This window comes from Nipponia nippon, unplaced genomic scaffold (genome assembly GCF_047370975.1).
Source record: "Nipponia nippon isolate SJK-2023a ecotype South Korea unplaced genomic scaffold, ASM4737097v1 scaffold_10, whole genome shotgun sequence".
Taxonomy (NCBI): domain Eukaryota; kingdom Metazoa; phylum Chordata; class Aves; order Pelecaniformes; family Threskiornithidae; genus Nipponia; species Nipponia nippon.
The window spans coordinates 33459146-33475804 of NW_028262291.1; the positions used below are offsets into that span (position 1 = coordinate 33459146).

General features: G+C 46.5%; 1 protein-coding gene across 16 annotated transcripts in view; it reads right to left on the reverse strand.

Annotated features, from left to right (window-relative positions):
- The window catches only part of EXD2 (exonuclease 3'-5' domain containing 2), a 29997-nt gene that overhangs the window by 10901 nt on the left and 2437 nt on the right, over positions 1 to 16659 (reverse strand). For 7 of the 16 annotated variants that reach the window (XR_015701993.1, XR_015701994.1, XR_015702000.1 and 4 more), the window contains exons 3-10: positions 10331 to 10446; positions 9997 to 10178; positions 6848 to 6989; positions 5660 to 5916; positions 4481 to 4607; positions 3358 to 3683; positions 930 to 1036; positions 578 to 713 (exon numbers count right to left, since the gene is read on the reverse strand). Coding sequence is in view for 1 of the 16 variants with exons in the window: in XM_087746482.1 (XP_087602608.1) it covers positions 578 to 713; positions 930 to 1036; positions 3358 to 3683; positions 4481 to 4607; positions 5660 to 5916; positions 6848 to 6989; positions 9997 to 10178; positions 10331 to 10444 (1391 nt within the window). In the remaining 15 variants the exon portion in view is untranslated. The other 9 variants (XR_015702002.1, XR_015702001.1, XR_015701998.1 and 6 more) reach the window with 9 other exon arrangements.

Here is a 16659-nt window from a genome sequence, read left to right on the forward strand (position 1 = left end):
CCCCCCTCTTCCAAAAATTAGTTGCTTTCAATTAAAGAAAAAAAAAAAAAAGTGATTCATACTGTAAAAAAAAACAAAAACAAAAACAAAAACAAAAACAATGCAATGCACTATGAGAAGCATACCTCTCAGCTAAACAGCAGCAGCTGCAAAGACAAAAATCCCACCCTTTGTGACCTCATGGGCTTCAGGCTCACCTCAACCTTTCAAAAATATAAGGATTAAGTAGTGGAAGGAATAGTACAGCTATTTTCAGAAGGGGATGCCAGCAAAACAGTCTGGGTTGGCATACTGCTGCCCCCTGTCATTCAAACGGCAGCACATATATGTTCCATGCTTTTGTTCTCTACAAGGACCAACACCGCCTGCCCCTGGAAGAGGGGGGAAGGTTGGCCTGTTCAGTGTCAAACTTACCCAGACATGTACGACTACAGAGCATTCAAATAGCAATAGCCCATCCAGGATGTGAACAAGCATGATGTTTCAGGCCACCAGCCAAGCTTCTAGATGCTTAACTAGATGCAGACCTCAGTCCTGTTTTAAAAGATGCATTTTTCTCCTGTCCCACTAAACTCACCGGATATAGGACTCTCGCTTGCCACATACAACACACAGGTTCTCTTTGACTGTCAGATAATAATCAACCTGAGACTCGGGACGTCCTGAAGGCTCAAACCGCAGCTTCACAACAAACGGGTCTGTGCTAACTAGCTCTGAAAGGGTAAAGGCAAATAGAGACTATTCAAGACAAATTCGTATTTGAAAGCTAAAATGACAATGCTAAAGCATAGGAGTCATCTTAGTGAATCCCCAACAGTATTTCCAATAGAAAGGATATAAAAAATTCATGCCCAGTTATCTAAGAAACAAGCCAAAAAACCCAAAAAGCACTGTATTTCAAATACCAACAGGAAAATTGGTATGCTCACCTCCAATCCCCTTGTCCAGATACCACTGAGCCTTCTTGCGATCACAAGTGCACAGGGGCTGTCCATCTGGTGCATGCAGGAAGCAGTTGTCATACAGCGGAGATTTTCTGTGAAACAAGGGCAGCATTACAGCAACTATAATAGCATGCCAAAAAAACAGAGCTCTCTATAGCCATGCGTTCCACACTGCAATTCATGCAGCCTCCTCCAAATCACAGGAGCGCCCCTAAACACACACTTAAGGCTGCTGAGCACTGCACAGTCTGCTGCTAAGGGAAGGAAAACATCTAAAAACTTACCTGGGGTTCACCAACTGACTGTAAGGTATCTTTGCTCTCCTGCTGCCAATAGAATTGTAACTCTGAATCCCAGTTTTCAAGAGATGCCATCAATGATGACAGCATTTTAAAAAAAATTACATTGGAAAACAAAAGAGAATTGAAGTCAAGAAGGACAATGAGCTAAGAGTAAGCTAAAAGAGAGTGTCAACTTACAGGCAAGGCAATTTCAAGGATCATCTCCCTAAGCCCGTATTTTAATGTTTTATTAAGGTGACTTTTCTAAAACTTAGCGTGAACAGCAATTACTTCATTCATCCAAGAGAAATACTACAAAAAAGCTCTTGACGCACTGGGAACCCAAACACATGAGTCCACGGGAACAATGAAGCTGAGCTGAGGCTCTCTGAAACACAAGCACCTAACCTCAGTCAGTGGCGAAAAGTCCTGCTTGAGCGGTCTTTGGTGGTTTGTGGCAGTATATGGAAGGGCTCTGTTTTGCAGACAACATTTCCTTACTCTGCCAACCTCCTCCAAACAAAACTGAAGAGCAGAGCAGGCTGGGCTTGGGGGGCACCTGGGAGGAGCTGGCCAGGGATACAGACATGTCACAATACACTGTGGAAAAGTTTCCTTTCTTTCCAGCAAGACCATATAAATAAGTACTCAGCAGAGCTCTACCAGCTAAAAAGGCTGATTTACAGACTATGTAATCTGACAAAAGGATTTCTTCTGAGGTCCATGGGGGAAAAAAAAAAAACAAAACAACAAAACAATAATGATGCAGGAGGTCTCCTTCCACTGAGCATCAGCAGTTCAGCTCAATCACCATGATAATTTGAGTACTTCCCAACTCTAAATGAATAACCATTAAAACTGAACAGGCTTAGAGAAGGGAAGAGTGGAAAAGGACTTTTGAAATCACATCCAGTCTTATTACAGACCAGAGCCAGACTGCTGGAGATACTGTAAGAAACAGTGAGACTACAGATCTCTCATGAAGTCAAGCGCAGTTAAAAACAATAAATAAATAAACAAACAAACATGGGGAGATCTCAATTTAGCTTGGAATGCAATTTTGTTTAAATTTTAATTCTCCCATGAGGTGCAGTCCTTCTGTTTTGTAAGACACAGGCTCCAACTGGAAAAAAATAAATCTGAAGGGACTTGCTGTGTACAGCACAATACCATTAATGACTGCTAATGAAATCAATATTATTGACTGCATTAAAATGTCTTCGTTGCCAATCCAATAAACTTGAAAAGGAGAAAACAAATACTAAAATGACTGGTTTTCTTTCCAAATGGTAATTGCAGACAATTTTAGTTCCTACATCCATGTGATTAATTTTATTAGATTGTATCTGAACAAAACCAAACATACCAGCCCTCCACGTCTTCCACTGCACTGAGCTTAAAGAGACTTCTACAACTTGTTTGAATTTAAAAACAACTGAACTTGCATTAGCAAAAGGCCATAAGAATTTAGGATTTGCTCCACAAAAATCGCCTGCAGGACACGGATCCCGAACCAGCAACAGCTGCCCCTGCAAGACCAAAGTAGTACCGTTCCCTCCTCTCTCTCCCTGGCCAACACAGAAGCGCAGTGCTTCGATGCCGCCACAGACTGTTCCTTCCTGTGCCCGCTGGCACCTCACATAACCTCTCTCATCCCTCCTAACCTTAGCTTTCAGCTGTGCTCAGTACCCCGACATCTCTGTGGCCACAGGACAAACAGCAGTCCACAAGACAGATCCTGCTCACAGGACAAGCTCTATGCAGTTGCCACCTTTTCCCTGGAGGAGACAGGGCACAGCTGTTTGGGCAGTACATGCCACCGGGATAGCCAACCACCTCCTGCTGGGACTCTGCTCTCCAGCTAATGCCTCCGTAAGAGAGGGAAGGGCAAAAGCTGAAGACAACCCCTCAAGCTGCTCATGACCTAGTACAGACCCAAGTGCTGCCCCCACTTTCAATACCACTAGAGGGAAATGGGGAAAACAGAAAGAGGATCTGGCTCCCATGACTGTTAGGTCCTGTGTTTCCTTTCCTAGCTTATAAAATCCACTTTGTTTAATGAGTAGAGCATGAGGCATCATTCAAAGTTTTCCACCTGTGGCGCATGGAGTGAAACGCTCTCACAGACTTACCTTGCAGAATATCCCACACCCAGAGGCTTTCGCTTCTGCCTCCGAGGATCTCTCACTTGCTGACTGCCAGAGGACTGGCCATTCACCGAAGACTTCCGATTCTTTGTTTTCTGAGGGGAGCGTCCCTCTCCACTCTTCTCCTCTCCTGTGCTGCCACTCCTTCTTCCTCTAAATGGGATATCCACCAAGCCCCGGCATTTACCCAGTGCTTTTTCCCAAGCAGCGACAGAGTTTTCACCTTCAGATGTAGCAGGGAGGCTGGCAAATCCCAGCAAATGGAGGAACAGAGCCACTGAGACTTGGGCATCCCTAGCAGCATAGAGAACCTGCAGAAAAGCGTAGACATAGAGATGCTGACAAACAGCAAACACTCCCAAACATGATCAGTCTTTAACACTTGGTACAGTAAAGCCAGAAGGTGGATTTATTTCCTTCTGGAGATCATGCAAAGTTCTGGCATTTGAGCGGCACTTTCGTGACATCACCACACTCCACATTTTTAGGATCAGTCAGACTTGAAATACTTACGGGTCCCCCCCAGGAACTGCAAGGGACTGAAAAAATTCAGGTCAGCAACACCCTCCTGCCCCACCAAGCCCTCCCTAACTAAAAAAAAAAAGCTCCCTTTTGATACACTGTCTACGAATATTCAGTGTGGTTATTTATCCTGTCACTCCCTCTACTGGTCACCGCTTTTGTAGACATCTGTAGCGTGACCGTAAAGAAAGCGAGCAGGGAAATCATAATGGTCTAAAGAGGGTGAAAAAGGTTTCCAGGGTCTCTGTCTTATACTGCGCTGACTGCTATAGATTGGAGGAAAGAAAATAATAAAAAGGTGAGGTTTTGGGTGCACAAACACTTCTTCAAAGGATCTTGTCTTGTAGACCTTTCGGGTTTAAAGGAAAACAAGGGTCAAGAATCCAGGGAGAGTAATAGAAAATTTTCGTAATGGAAAAGGACCAAAACACAGACAGAGAGTCTGAAATTAACTTCAGACCACAGTCACACACAAGGTTTTGAGGCAAGACTCGAAGAAAGCTCAGATCTCCCTATTGTCACATCTCTTCTCTACTAAGAACATTGCTTTTCCTCCCAAAACACTAAGTTGAAGTCGAAGACACACCTGATCTTCTGTCAGTTCTTCTGCCTCCCAGTTGCTGCAACGCACATGAGGAGACTTGTCAAGCGGGCAGTTCAGGACTTTTTCAGCTAATGACTTAAGGCTAAGGCAGTTGTGGAGTAGATCCTTCCTTCAGTTTAATAAAGAAAGTGAAACAAACATATTAAAAACAGAACCATACATCCATGCAAACTCGGATGGTCTCACACACACTGAATCTGCCAGAACACAATGCACATGATGCACGACTCCCACTCAAACAGCACACAGCTGCCTGTCAGCTTTACAGGCCGTCTCCCTCCCCTCTGCTAAAATGTCCTTTCTAGGTTTAGTAATTATCTACTGCCTGCAATACAGAAAACGGGCAAGGCTGGGAGTTGGTAACATTTAAGGCTGAAGTGTTTGGCTCTGAACTACCCACTTCTGAACTAAAGAGGTCTATCATGGAGTGATGGACTGCCTGCCACAGGGATTCATGAGGAGGATGAGAGCCAGGAATGACTCAGAGGAATCCTGGCCCTTAGAGACAATCAGTCCATCCTCACTGACAAAAAGGCACCATGAGGTCAGCAAATCCATGCCCCAGATCACTAACAACACACCCAGGCATACATATACTGTATGTGAAGAATATTCCCAAGTAAAACATTTTATTTTAGGAAGAATGAAGGATGAGAAAATGGCATCATAATTGTAACCTTTTAATGGAAGCATTTTTATTAGAAGAGAAAATTAGAGATGGTGTATTTTAGTCATTTTTCAAAATCCTGTAATTCAACAGTTCCACTTACATGCCCCTGGCACATTTACCCCATACTTCTAGACAGCGCATTCAAACATCTCTTTACACAGTGATCATTCTCACTGCGTTACATCACCATGCCTGGACTTCTTGCAAGCGGAAGCACGATACTCAAAGAAGTCCATATGGGTATTGCATGAGAAGACTAACAGACACAATTAGCATATGAAATCTTCATGAAGATTTCATTTCCGTTAAGACTATGGATCAGAAGCATGACATGTCGTTGGGCTGCAGCTGTCAATGCTCATGCTCTAAAACCACTCTGAGAACTCCAGACCAACCTGCCTGGTATCATTCAGCATATGCAAATTACTTTTAAAATATTTCCAACTCAAATAATGCCTCAAACAGAGCTGCCTCTGTCTTCAGACACTCACCGCTGTCTCATGGCTAAATACCGGAGATCCACACTCCCTTTGACTGGAAGACCATAATCATGAAGTAACTTGCAAGCATCTTCCCAGCATCCTACCCCAACTTTCAACACAGCATTATCTGCCATGATGTCCAACAGGGTCTTTGGGATAGTCCGTCCACTGGCAACAAGCCTGGGCAACCGAACAAGGATGCAGAGGCCACTGGAAGAAGCCATCTGTAGGAGGGATACAGGATTTGCTTTTCCCTCCACAGATACCTGAAATAAAGACAAAAATCAGAGTCTGGGTTACAGTATTATTAGCAACACTGGAGCTGGAACAAATTGCAAAAGAGGCCACTGAAGATGGAAAATACCTATCAGTTTACACAGTCAAGTACTGTTACATGTCTCTAAAATTTTACTGCAAGTTATGTGATCTGTTTCACAGTATTACTGTCTCCAAGCTACTTCTTGCCACACTCCAACAAGAGAAACTTTCCCCCTTTCACCCTTCCCCCTCATAGCTGAGCTGGTAGAAGAAATCAGACACATTTCTTAATCCACATCAGCACAAAGCCACCCACTACATAAATGTTTATGGCAAACACATTGTTTGACGGCGGCTTATACTAATGACTGTGGGGTGAATAAATTTCCAGGCAAAATAACGGCAAAGCCAGGCTTTATAAATGACTCAAAGCCTGTTTTGAGAGTTCACACAGGCAAACGTACAAACAGAAGAGGAACTTTGCTTTCTGGTAGTCCCAGTGAGTTATATCTACATATCTGTATTATCCTTCTTTTTGGATTTATTATTCTTAAGAAATTGTTTCTTAACTATGTAGCTGGATTTAAAATAGTGTAAACTCAAGCTACTTCTAGTAAATCACCTTTAAAAAGATATCACACAAAACACATAATGCTATATTTAGCCATACAATTATCACTATGTTTAGTAGAGTCGATTTATCACAGGAGTTCAGTAAACGAATACAACTAGTAAATTAAAAACTTACAGTCAGCACACTTAAACGTGAGAACAATCACAAAAATTAGCAGCTACTTCACTGCTGTCACGACAGATAATCACACAGGCAGTTTCAACAGTCAGTCCTGTTGTATCCATTTAAGCAAAGGAATCGCTCCACCCTCAACGATTTCCCGTTGCAATTTGCAATCTAAAGGAGAGGCCTTCTTGATCACTCACCCACTCACAATCAATTCCAAGCACTGGCCACTTCTCCAGCTCCTTCTTCAGCAAAGGTTCAACACGATCCCACTCCTCCTGCTCTGAAACTATCACTATGTCTGCACCAAGGGTCCTCTCTACCCAGGAAAAGTTGGGAGATCTGAAGAAGGAAAGCACCTCCTTATCCTCTGACTTAACCAGCGTCTCGTCTCCCAAGTTTATAACTGCTTCCTCTCGCTGACTACTACAGCATGCTTTTCCTTTCCGACGCTGGGTTGCTTTCCACAAAACCAGGCCCCCCACTGCAACACCCAGCAGGGTCGCCAAAGTAATCGTCACTGCTGTTTGCTTGGGCATTTTTTTTTATCCCCCTTTTCCCCCCTTCACTTCACCCACTCAAAACAGCATTGTAGGATTTTATCATGGCCTGCAAAGAAAAATGAGAGAAGCAGAAATTAAAGACAACTTAGTGAAATGTGTTTAGAGGTATAAAATACACCCACTGGTATCATAACAAGGTTCTAGCCACAACTCGCGATCCTGACGGAAAAAGGACCGGGTCCCACTTTGATAGCCTGGGGTCAGGGGACAGACTGCTGCGGTGGTGGATCGGGCAGCAACAGGAGACTGAATGCTGCTGTTGCTCACACCACCACAACCCTTAAAGGGAATCCATTGATTTATACTGGTGCAACCGGACGCTTCCACGAACTCTGATACACCAAAAATAAACCAATCAGGGCTATTATCAACATCTTTTAGCTCAGTTTGGAACCAGATCAACCTAAACAAGGACAAGACGAAATTACTGCAGAATAAGCATGTCCATTCATGCATTAGAAAACGGGCATTGTCCATTACAGTCACATCCACGCTAAGGTCAAATGGCTTTTCGGACACTGAAAGGCCCTGAAGACGCAGCGTCTATTTATAACGTAGCTTTCCCTCCATCACACGAAAGCTTAGCTCCCCTCCAGCAAACCGAAATCGATCCTGCCCCTGCCCCTGCCCCCCCACCCCCCACCCCGCCGCCTCGTTTCCGAAGGCCTGAGGCGCTCTCGACCCCGGCAGCCGCTGCGGCGGGCTGCTCTCACGCCCCAAACCCAGCCAGAAGACTGGAAGCAGCGGGGGCCGCCCGCACCCGCGGCCTCCCCCCCCCGGCCCGAGCGCTGCTGCCTCTCGGGGAGCCGGGGGATGCGGGGGCAGCCCGCTTGCGCGGATCCCCCACCCCATCCCGCCCCGGCAGGCGAAGCCGCGGCGGGACCAGCCGGCCCCGCTCGGCCCCAGGGCGGTGCGCGGGGCTGCCCGCCGGGCCGAGGAGGCCCAGGCCCCCCCGGAGAGAGCGGGGAGCGCTCCCTTGGGCCGCAGCTCCCCTGAGCGCCAGGGCGAAGGCGCTGCCCGTTTTAGGCGTGGTCGGGGCTTTACCGGGAAGAGGCCCCGGTGCCGCCCCAGCGGGGAGCGAGCAGGCGGGAGGCGCCGAGGGCCCGGCCGGGGAGGCCGCGGGCCCGCCGGCCTGCGCAGCCGGGGCCGCCGCGGCCCGCCGCCGGGATGCGCGCAGCAGCCTCTCCCCCCGCTCCCGGCCCCTGCCGCGCCGCCGCCCGGCCCACGGCCGCCCCGGCGGGGCGCCCGCCTGCCCGCCCGCTACCTGCGTCTCCGCGGAACGGTTGTCTCCGGCAGCAGGAACCCCCCGCGGGGCAGTCGCCGCGCACACCGGGAGGCTTAAAGTGTCGGACGCTTCCTTTTTCCCGGCAGTGCGAGCGGGCGGCGGGCGCCGCCATGTTGTACGGCAGCTGCTGGCCGCGCGGCTGCCGGTAACGGCCCGGCCCGCGGTGCCCGGGCCCTCCGCAGAAGGCGGGTGCTGCCGCCTCGGTCACTTCGGTCCGCCGGTCGTACCCGCGGAGCGCCTGTGTGGTTGCCTCGCCGCCCCCGCGGCGGCAGGACCCGGTCGACGGGCACAACGGAGTGCGGCGGGGCAGCCGGCCCCCCGGGCCGGAGCGGGACCCCCGCGGGGCAGCCGCAGCCCTGGGCGCCGGGGAGGCGAAGCGGGAGCCGGGGAAGAGGCGGCAGAGGGAAGGGAACGCAAAGAACAGAGGCAGACGGGAAAAATAAAACGCAAATCGTAGCCAGCTGCACAGTGGCAAACTGGGAGAGAGCAGAGAGGGACAGATCAGGTGGGAAGGGTTAAGACTTTAACAGAGGAATAATTATGGCAAAGCTCGCGTCCGGGGAACGAGCGTGAACGTCAGAACTGTGACGCCACCACGCGCAGCCGATGACCGTACAGCCAGCTGCCGGCTTCGGGGTTATCACTGCCAAGTCTTGAGGCCGAGACTGTCAAACAGCAAACAAATTTCCAGCCCAAATTCCATTGCAACTGAAAGGGATCTGAGCACCAAATTTCTTCCAATTCCTTTGCAATTCCCAATATTTCCCGATTTTGGCGCTGTTAGAATCCCAGCTAGTTGCATCTGTTTGAAGGAGACTCCGCAACCACAGGAAATACTGCTTTAAATTGCTCTGGCAATTCGACAGTCGGCATCAAATTTCATTTTGTTTTAACTTTGCCACTCGTAATGTAATCATCAGGGTAGGAGGCTCTCCCTGGCAGAGACCTGGCATTTAGCAGACAGATTGTCCAGGGGCTGCAACAAAGCAGCTAATGGCTGTCATCAGGGAAAAAAATCTCTATAGAAGCAGTATTTTTTTCTGTCTGTAGGTGAATACTCACTTTTCCCCCCCGCCCTTTCTTTTTTTTTTTTTAACTCGGGAATGAGGTAGGGACCAACTGACAGCAAACAAGGAACACAGCTGGTTTCTAGAAGAACGCTTCTCTGGGCAAATAAGGCCCTCTCCCTATCAGAAGTAAGATGACGAGGCCATGAAGGCTTCAACAGCCGCTTGTTCTAAGGACCTGGCCTAAGCCCAGGATGGTGTGATCATGTCAGGTCTCACTGGTGGTCGGGCCACATCGGGAAAGTTTGTTTTCCACTGACTTGTGTCTGCAATTTGAACATACAGATGCTTTATACCCGAGAGTTACAGCTTCCATATAAGTCTTTCTGCAAACACCCTTGATCTTGCTCACAGTGAAGCAATTTTTATCCATTTTTATATTTATCCACTGGGGGTTACAAAGCACTGCAATGTCACACACCACAGTAACTCACACGTCTTGCTCTGGTTCATTCTCCTCCGCAGGGAAGGTCTGCATCTCCCTTACAGTCACAACCCGGCGACAGCCTCTCCGTCCATCCCCTAGGATCCGATGCAGCAGACACAGCTGACCAGCTGAAATGGAGGTCACCAAGCAGGAGCCAACCCTACTCTGAAGCTTGTCACACAACTCGTGCTCAGGAGAAAAGTGAATCAGATGTATACTCAGGAGAAAAAGCTGGAGGGGTCTGGCTATAACTGAGTTCCCACAGTCAGATGGACATGTTCTCCCTCCTTCTCTCCCTCCCTCCTCCCTTCACACCCCCAACGTCTAACGCTTTGGTTTACCTGGTCATTGTAATCTAGCATAAACCTGGATGGCCACTTGGAAGGGGAGTCCCGCATTTCCCGTTCAACCTGATGGACTGCTCGCTCCCTGCTCCCTTGCTCCAGCACCAGCATTTCTGTAATGACAGGGTCAGAGAATCAGGGAACTGATCCAGCTGTAAACTAGTTCAAGGAAAAAAGTTAACATCTGGGGACACAACAGACTTATTCCAAGGCCCAGGTGACTGGAAGGAGACCCAAGAAGCCGATGTGGCTGGGCTCCAGCCACCCTGTTACGGGGTAGGCAAGGCATTTGTAAGAGAACTCTATCAGAGCTCAAGATGAGCTCAGAATAACCACCAAATCTGAACAAATCTGCAAAGTTTGTTCGTAGCTGGACTCATCTGTAATAAACTGGCATCTGCCCAGAAATCTGAAATAGGCCAGTTTTTCCTTTTACCAATTGTTTATTTTAGTTTCTAAGGTAATAGGAGTTTAGTGTAAAGTTACAAAAGAGAGAAAAAACCAATAAAATACCTCAGCATTTTTCACACAGTGAAAGTCTTACAGAGAAGATGCTATATAATGGAACCCCCAAGTTTAGCTTTTCTACAATAGCAGGATTGTATCCTTGGCTGCATTTAAAGCCTTTATTTTTCATGGCATCACTGATATAAACAGAGTCCTGTAAACCACTAGTCTCTTTTAACAGCTTGTCTTACTACCTACATAGCCATTTATTCAAGTATAAAGGTTAAATTAAAAATAAATGAAAGCAACTGATGCATGAGTGCACTCTGGCAAAAAAACAAGTTCCCAAAGCCTGATGGGGACATTGCTGAAGATGAGAAGGTAACCGAGTGAATAAACACCAACTGCTGGCATAGCCTTACTTAGGAGAAATCTGTTGCAGCAGGTACCTGGAAGCCTTTACATGGTAAACAGCAAGACTTATTTTTTCCTTCTGCCTCTGTAGCCTGATCAGAGATCTCTGCAGAGGTCTCTGTCAGAAGACTCATTTTTAGCCTGATTTCCTAAGGAAAGAAGGCTTATGCAATTACACTGTCTGTTGGTGTTTCTGCCTGTGGGTCCTCTCTCTTCCCCCCTCTCCTTGCCAAAAAAACATGTTTAAGCCATTGCCCAATTCCATCTAAATTTGTACAGAGGTAACTTCTGTCAAATGCAAAGCCAAATCGATGAAACGGACCCTAATAAAGCCGGCACTGATAAAATGGCAAGCGTGTGCACACACTGCTTAATATACATAAGAGAATCCACACAGCAGTGCCACATCAGGACAAGTCCACAGGAAACCAGGCTTCACTTGTTTTGCTGATCACAGAAAAAAAAATTATTTTTATAATCACATTAGCTCATCCTTTAACAGGGAGAAGACTAGGGTAAATGACTCAGTGTTCAAAGGAAAATCAATGATCATGGAATATCAAAGGAAAGAGGCTCCAGTCAAGACTTAAATTGCTGTTAGCAGACAATGAGCAGAGAGCTGCATGTAGTCCCCACTAGCTCATTAACAACACTCTATCTGGGGCCCCATCGTAAGCTACAGAAGAAAGCCAAACTCACATTTCAACTCCTAATGTGATTTATCTTCCTCGTGTCGATGCTAGTAACCCCATGACTACATATTCGAACAAGTAATTTTGAGCAAGGTTTGTTTAAACAGGGCTGATACCAGGGAGGCAGTAGGACCGCTTCTTTCATCAAAAAGTCAGAATGAGATCACTCAACTGTGAAGCCACATCCTAAAGGTGAATAGAAGGTTCAGCTCCTGTTGAAAAGGCAATTCCGCTTCCCCCTTCTACCTGTAGGCATTCTTAGAATCATTTAGGTTGGAAAAGACCTAATCATCAAGTCCAACCATAAACCTAGCACTGCCAAGTCCACCACTAAACCATGTCCCTAACCACCACATCTACCCATCTTTTCAATACCTCCAGGGATGGGGACTCAAACACTGCCCGGGGCAGCCTGTTCCAGTGCTTGATAAACCTTTCAGTGAAGAACTTTTTCCTAACAGCCAACCTAAACCTCCCCTGGCGCAGCTTGAGGCCATTTCCTCTCATCCTATCACTTGTTACTAGGGAGAAGAGACTGACCCCCACCTCGCTACAGCCTCCTTTCAGGGAGTTGTAGAGAGTGATAAGGTCTCCCCTCAGCCTCCTCTTCTCCAGACTGAACAACCCCAGCTCCCTCAGCCGCTCCTCATAAGACTTGTGCTCTAGACCCTTCACTAGCTTTGTTGCTCTTCTCTGGACACGCTCCAGCACCTCGATGTCCTTCTTGTAGTGAGGGGCCCAACACTGAACACAGCATTCAAGGTGTGGCCTCACCAGTGCCAAGTACAGGGGGACGATCACTTCCCTAGTCCTGCTGGCCACACTATTCCTGATACAAGCCAGGATGCTGTTGGCCTTCTTGGCCACCTGAGCACACTGCTGGCTCATGTTCAGCTGTCTGTCGACCGACACCCCCAGGTCTTTTTCCGCTGGGCAGCTCTCCAGCCACTCCTCCCCAAGCCTGTAGCGTTGCATGGGGTTGTTGTGACCCAAGGGCAGGACCGGGCACTTGGCCTTGTTGAACCTCACACAGTTGGCCTCAGCCCATTGATCCAGCCCTTCCAGATCCCTCTGTGAAGCCTTCCTACCCTCCAGCAGATCAACACTCCACCCAACTTGGTGTCATCTGCAAACTTACTGAGGGTGCACTCAATCCCCTCGTCCAGATCAGGGATAAAGATACTGAACAGAACTGGCCCCAGTACTGAGCCCTGGAAAACACCAGTTGTGACTGGCCCCCAACTGGATTTAACTCCATTTACCACAACTCTTTGGGCCCAGCCATCCAGCCAGTTTGTTACCCAGCGAAGAGTACGCCCATCCAAGCCATGAGCAGCCAGCTTCTCCAGGAGAATGCTGTGGGAAACGGTGTCAAAGGCTTTACTAAAGTCTAGGTAGACTGCCCAGAATTACCCTGATTCTACTGCCTCACTTCTGCGAACACTGGTGCCAGTTTGATTCAAGGAATTAAGCGAGCAGAAAGCTAGCACAGCGAAAAATAAGAGTTTTCTTCTGGTTTAACTCCTTGAACTAGCTCACCATAGAGCCAGATCTCAGTGAAACTGCATCCTAAGCCAACAGATGAATCAGCGGTAGCTCACTGCAGGGATCTGCCAGAGTTTGCAGGTTTTGCAAAGAATCTGAAAAAAACTGCTCTCAGAGGTGTGAGCTGCCAGATTGATCCCATGAGGATGAGTTGTATTAATGTGCATCATCATCAACATATTTCTTCATTAATTGCCAACTCTTTCATTGCTTATGCAGGTATAGAGAGGAATTTCACAATTCCGTTCCTCGAAGAGCTGCTTAACTTGCCCCAGTGGTTCAGTTCCAGAAGGCACACTAAGTTGGCCTCACAGCTCGTGGCTGCTGAGAAGGTGACATCCCCCATCTCCCAAAACTCCACTCTCAGCTGGGCACTCCTGACGAGCCTGTGCTGATTTTGGCACTCATTGGGATGCTTCCGCGAGCCAAATGAACTCAGTAAAACTGCAGACAAGCAGGCCCAATGAGTAGCAGCATCAGCACAAAGAAAGGGACAGAACACATAGCCACAAGAAAGCAAGCCACCTTTCAGTGGCCACAAGTCATTAGATCAGCTCAGCGGCATGTTAAAGCTACATCTTTAGCTGAACAGCCCCAGTGGGAGACGTTTCAGAGAACAATGCGTCTTCTTCCCACCTTTCTGGTCTGTGAAATTAGTACGCAAAAAGAGAAAAGCCCAGAAGCCATCTACTTTCCACTAGAGGGAATAAATTCCACAAGCAAAATTATTTTTAAAAAATGATATGGCTAAAATATGACATAGTCTTCTTGGTTTACCCACCTTTTGTTTCCATTTCCCCTCAAAAATAAATAAATAAATAAGTATAAATAAACAAATGAATAAAAGCCTTGACTCAGCCCCACTTTCCCCTCTAATAACTGCGCTCACTCTCTCTATTTCACTTCTAGACTCACTCCATAGACATCTAACTATCAGTGTCCAAACTTCGCCGCTTCCTCTCTGGATTAACCAAAGCCATTCAAAGATTCAACAGAGCTCAAAAAAAAGTATTTAAACCTCATCCTCTCTGACCTGACACAATCAACCATGCTTCACTTCAAATCTTTTCCTTTTACCTATTTAAGCCTTCCTTCTAAGTGTTCTTTGACAGACTCCCATGGAGCTGTATCCTTGGTCTTCTCCTTTTATTCTCCCACGTTATCGCCGAGTTATCTCGTCTGAAATACAAATACAACTAACATCTCTCTGCAGATGATTTACAGATCGACTCCTTTCTCCAGAGCTATCTCCCTCTATCCAAACTCAAATCATAGCCTTTTTTCTCTCATCTATGGATGACTAGCAGGAAGTTAAAGCTCAGCAGAGCTAGAACATGGTTCTTTCTCTTCCCTGAAAGGCCTCTTATTATCTTCTTTGTGCATATCTGTGGATAACATCACTAGTCCATCCGCGACTCAAGCTTGTATGTCAACTTTCAGCTCTCACTGAAACATCTTTGTAGATCCTAGCACCCAGTGTACATCTAAATTTTAGACTTCTTCTATACAGCAGCTAAGACAAAGTCTTTTGATCCATCCATGCAAATAAGACCCTTGTTTAGGTCTCTTGCTTCCATACCTAGACTTCCCCAATACCCTCTCCCTCCAGCATTAACCAACGCAGCTTGTAACACAACAGCCATTAACTGCTATAAATGCCATGATCTGACAATACAGTAAAGCTGGCTGTAAGCCTCCTATTAATGATCAAATACGCCACAGCTATCAAATGGAAACCACTAATGCAGTTTAACTCATTCTGCCAATTCAAATTTGTTCAGAAAAAATGCTGAAGGGATAATTTTGTACCAGCAGACATTAAAACCAGATCAGGTATTGTCAGTCCTTCCAGAGGCTTAACAAAAACTCTGTAGCATGGGCAGAAGCTAATGCAAGAGCAATGTGACACCGTGGCCATACCTGATCCCGATCAATTTAGTACTGCTGGGAGACTGGGCTGTACACAGTCCTGGAATTAGCAACTCTGAAAACACAGCCCAAGATTGTTTGCATAGATCATTACTCTGACCACATCGCTTCTCTGTTTGAAGCATTCCGCTAGTTCCCTCTTCTGTATTGCATCAAACGTTATTTACTCATCTTCATTTCCAAGAGCATCTACAGAAAGTCACCACCCTGTTCAATATCTCCCATTTCCTTTCCAGTTGACTCCTCCTCTCTATTGCCCACTTGTTGAAATTCCAATCAAAAATTTTTTTGTGCTTTATTTCATGCTGCTTTTGAGGCATGGAGGAGACTACAAACATCCTACAGAATTAAGCTGCTCAAGCAGTGCATACAAGCAGACCCCGACTTACTCTGCCCACTGAGTCTGGCCAGGCTCAATCCGCTTCGGTCTGTGACATTCGGTCTCAGTACAGCACCCTGCATGCTACGCTAACATGGCCAAAAGGACAGTAACTTGATGAAGTTCAATCTGTTTGACTAAGTACTGTCCATACCTCAATTCCATACCAAGCTGCAGAAGGTTCCTATTAAAGTAGAAAAAGATGCTTCATCGACGCTACTTCAGCACAACTCAGGCTAATAGTGTATGTGTTTTGAAAAGATTACAGCACGCTGGCATTATTAACGCAGCAACACATTATTTTCAAAGGAAAATGTTACCAGTATAGGTCATGATAATTTCCTTAGGTGTTATATATTTTCAAAATTAATTCAAACAAAGGAATCAGAGAGTGAAAAGAATGCTTACCAACACTTTTTCTTTTAACCTATATGGTCACACGAGAGAATATTGCATTTAGCAGAAAAGGTTGGCAGTCTTCTACTATTTTTCTTTCAAATTCTGACTACATGGTATCTTCTTTCTGACTGCTTACAAATGAGATTAAAAAACCCCCCCCGTTAAATCTTCCCTGAAAATCCTGGCACTGGGGGTTTAGTAAATAATTTTATTTCTATTTGTCCATGTAAGTACACGGGTTTCCTAAAGACTGGATCCAGAACATGGAGAAAAAGCACCGAAGATTTTATTGTGTTGCATTTCAAATGGCTCCTACACCTATTTATTTCAATACAGAAACCAAAGATATCCAACCTGAACAATACTTTAGGAAAGAGGAGAAAATGAACCACATGTGACAAAAGTGACAGCTGCAGTGTTCAAGGCCAGGTTGGATGAGGCTTTGAGCAACCTGAGGTGTCCCTGCCCATGGCAGGGCGGTTGAAACTAGATGATCTTTAAGGTCCCTTCCAACCCAAACC